General features: G+C 41.3%; 1 protein-coding gene across 1 annotated transcript in view; it reads left to right on the forward strand.

Annotated features, from left to right (window-relative positions):
* Nucleotides 1-794, forward strand: part of LOC119417984 (collagen alpha-1(XII) chain) — a gene marked incomplete in the record, with an annotated part of 211,081 nt that extends 210,287 nt beyond the window's left edge. Inside the window, 1 exon segment of the mRNA XM_037685231.1 lies at nt 438-794. Within this exon segment, the coding sequence (XP_037541159.1) occupies nt 438-559 (122 nt within the window).
* Between the last annotated feature and the right edge of the window lie 3,341 nt (nt 795-4,135).

Raw genomic sequence — 4,135 nt, forward strand, 5'->3', positions numbered from 1 at the left:
GTTCCATTTAGTTGATTAAAAAAAACTAAACGTTCCATTTAGTTGATTAAAAAAACCCACTAAATGTTCCATTTAGTTGATAAAAAACATTAACCGTTCCATTTATTTGATTAAAAAAAAACACTAAATGTTCCATTTAACTGATAAAAACAATAAATGTTCCATCTTCAGGTGCAAATTTTTAAACTGGAGTTTAAAACCAGTTTTACTTTTTAGTCCTACATTTTGGTTCCACTTTTGAGTTTGTGAATCTTTCACAACCAGAAGAGAATTTAGCCTTCAGGAAACAAACCTGCTGCCCCGCCCCCTCTGCTGTGGCCCGCCTCTTTTTACTAACACCTGTCAGTCAAACTGCAGCTGTCCTGCTCTGCATGCTGAAACATAACCAAAGTGTTCCAGTTTTACACTCAAGTGGACCAAACACTGTCTCTGATCAGGAACCCGGCTCGCATCGGCCCACCAGGAGGACCACCTGCTGCTGAACCAGCGCCGAAAGAGGTCTTTACCAGGACCAGGGTCAGACCGGAAACGTCCTAGAACAGCTGGGCCATCTGTGTGAAAAACCTGTTTGTTTGTTTGTTTGTTTGGTCAGGTTTGACACCTGTGATTTATTAGAAACACGCCTTTAGGTGTTTGTTGACATGGCAGGGAGGAGGCGGAGCTTCTGGGGGATGAAGAAAGTTGGGACTAAAACCTGTGAGCCTGTAAGATATTGACTTTAAACTTACAGCCTTCTCTGTGTATCTCATAACTAATATTTATCAGTTTGCCTTCATTCTGTCGCAGCCCATTTACCAAACGGTGGAAAAAGCCACGGCTGTGGACTTTATTTCATGTTTTATTTTGAAAAATCTACATCTGTGGGTTTTACTTCATGTTTTATTTTGAAAAATCCACGCCTGTCAACTTTACTTCATGTTTTATTTTGAAAAATCCACGTCTGTGGACTTTACTTCATGTTTTATTTTGAAAAATCCACATCTGTGGATTTTACTTGATGCTTTATTTTGAAAAATCTGTGTCTGTTGACTTCACTTCTTGTTTTATTTTGAAAAATACATGTCTATGGACTTTACTTCATGTTTTATTTTGAAAAATCCATTCCTGTGGACTTTATTTACTTCATGTTTTATTTTGAAAAACCCACATCTGTGGACTTTACTTCCTTCATGTTTTAGTTTAAATCAGATGTTTCATATTGTCAGCTCCAGGGACTGATTTTCTTATTTATTTCTGAAAACAGAAGAGGCATTTTTCAATAAAACTACTGAAAATCTCAACCTGAGTGGGACTCTGATTGTGTGTGTGTGTGTGTGTGTGTGTGGAGGGGGGGGGTCCAGGAGCCGCCCATGCAGCTGAAGGTCAGTCGCAGATCACCATGGTAACAGAGGCTGAATTGATAAAGCTATATTTAAAAAAAACTTTACTTCCTGTTTGGAAGTGAAAACTGAGTATGGATGCAATGGAAGTTAATGGGATTTTGAGAGACCACATTCCCCATTTTCCTGGACAGTGGACCCCAAGTCCTTGAAGTCCTGCACCTTTGTGACTTTCATTCCTCTTCTTTCCAGTGCATACCTCCACCTCTCCAAGTTCTTGTCCACCTGTTCCCTGTTCTCACCACAGATCATAATTACCACTTTGCCAGTGGTAAGTGTGGTTCCACCAGGATCTCCTCAGTTCTTCTCAGAGTCAAAGATTCTTTATTGTTGTTCGCACCTCATGAGGTACATGTGGTGGAATGAAATTATGTTCACAGGGTCCCAGTTACATCCAACAATAAAATGTAAAAGAAAAACAGTAATAACATCTAAGATATGAACTAAGAAAAACATCAACTAAAAATACACTAAGCACTGATAGTATAAAAACAATACGTCGAACAGCAGCACGAACATGAGTCTGTGTGAGCAGATGAGCACTCATGAACACATCAACATGAAACAGATCAGCAGCAACATGAAACTGATCAGCAGCAACATGAAACAGATCAGCAGCAACAGGTTCTCAGGTTGATGTGATTTGCCACTGTAACTTGTTTTCCCACTCTGTGTGCGGAATCGTAACAGGTTGTGTTTGAGCCACTCAACCCGTGGTCCTTCATTGACTTTCAATTGGACTTCAACTTTTTTGGTTTATCCCAGCACTGCTTATCAGTCCAGGTGTAGCCATGCTGCCACTACCATCATCTCTGTTAATTCTCCACCTTTCTCAGTCTCTCTTTCGCTCTCGACGGAGACAGTCGCTCTTACCCTCTCTCCCTCTCTCTTGCTTTTTTGCTTTCTTGTCCCGTCAACCTCAGAGCCTCTCTTTACACATCTTCCGAATCTAAAATTATTTTGGATTTAGTCAGCTGGTCCCTCAACGCAATTGATAAAAAATATTCCACCAGACGACAGGGTACTGGAGAGCCCTCATGCCCTGAACGGACCAACACAACTAAATATGTGAGCCAGGAACCAGTTTTTAGGATTTCATTTTGACGACAGACAGCAGGAATGGTTCAAATGTTGATTAAAGCGCAGCTGCTGGTGGAGCTCAGAGTCCCAGGGCCAGGCCAATCCTCAGTGTCAGGTAAGGGAGGTGCTCCTTGAGGGATTTGAAGAGGATGACGTCACCAGCAGTGAAGACTGGGAGGCAGAAAAGCAGTGCTGAGAAGAGCCTAGATTTAGGGGTCATCCAACAGGGAGATCCAGAGAAACAGGCGAGGATCAAACATAGAAGATCAGAAGCCCAAAGCCGAGTCCGAAACGTAATCCTTAATACGTGGTCGAGGAAGCAGAGGTCATTACCGTTGGCAGAGAGTACAATCCAGAACAAACAAAGAGGAAGCAAGGCGAGGAATCCGTGAGACAGGTATGAGGTCAAAACCAGGCAGACAAACAAAACTGTGGGCTGAACACTTGACATCTACTGACCCAAAGGAGTTCAACAATCTCACACTGAAAGAATGTGAGAATGGAGCTTAAGTACTGGTGTGTACTGGTGAACGGCATAAAGACTGATTATGGTGAATCAGCCGAGTGGGTGTGGTAGTTGGTGTGGTTGACAGGAGCACAGAGACGTGATATGAGCAGGATAATCAAACAGGAGCTACGGCACGTGGAGCAGAAATGTGACAGTCCCACCCCTAAGGTCCGGCTCCTGATGGACCTCCAGTCTGGTCAGGCTGGGAACTATGGAAGTCACGGATGAGGGACTTGTCAAGAATGTGGTGGGCGGGGACTAGGGGTTGAACGACTACATAATTTTTAAACTCGACATTAACATAATAAAACTCGAGTCGAACTCGAGTACTTGATGACATCATAGGATCTAAAGATACAAAAATAAATAAATAAAACCGCAGAAAAGGTCATTATTTACAAAAAAAGACCAACAAAAAATTGGGAGCGTATATTTTGCTCCTCCCATTTATCATACAGCAAATAAGTCAGAGGAAAAACTAAACTATTAGTTTTTATTATTAAGCTGCAAACGTGAAGAAACGTGCAGCACGTCAAAACCAAAACTAAAAACAGTGGGGGGTCGACCACCCCGCCCCGCCGCTAGCTGTGGTTAGGGCAGTAACAGAGTACTCGAGTAATCTACACATCGATTGCCAGGACATCTATCGAGGTTAAAAATGTAACGTCGAGTATCCGTAGTGACGTCATATTATGTGACCACCGTATGACTATAGGGGGCGGTGTTGCACTGGTCACAGAGTATGGTGTAACACCGGGTCCAATCCACCGAACCAGAACCAGTTTTGGTTTAAGTTTCGTTTTTGACGTGCTGCATGTTTCTTCACGTTTGCAGCTTAATAATAAAAACTAACAGTTTAGTTTTTCCTGTGACTTATTTGCAGTTTGATAAATGGGAGGAGCATAATATACGCTCCCAATGTTTTGTTGGTCTTTTTTTTGTAAATAATTACCTTTTTTTGCGGTTTTATTTATTTATTTATTTTTGTATTTTGAGATCTATGACGTCATCAAATACTCGAGTTCTACTCGGGTTTTATTATTTTAATGTCGAGTTTAAAAATTATATACTCGTTCAACCCCTAGCTGTGGTGCGCATTAAGTTTAGTTTTAGAGATTAATATGTTTATAGGTTTTTATAGGTTTAGAGATTAATATGTTTTGCTTTT

Source organism: Nematolebias whitei, chromosome 12 (assembly GCF_014905685.2).
Source record: "Nematolebias whitei isolate Nwh7 chromosome 12, NemWhi1, whole genome shotgun sequence".
NCBI lineage: Eukaryota > Metazoa > Chordata > Actinopteri > Cyprinodontiformes > Rivulidae > Nematolebias > Nematolebias whitei.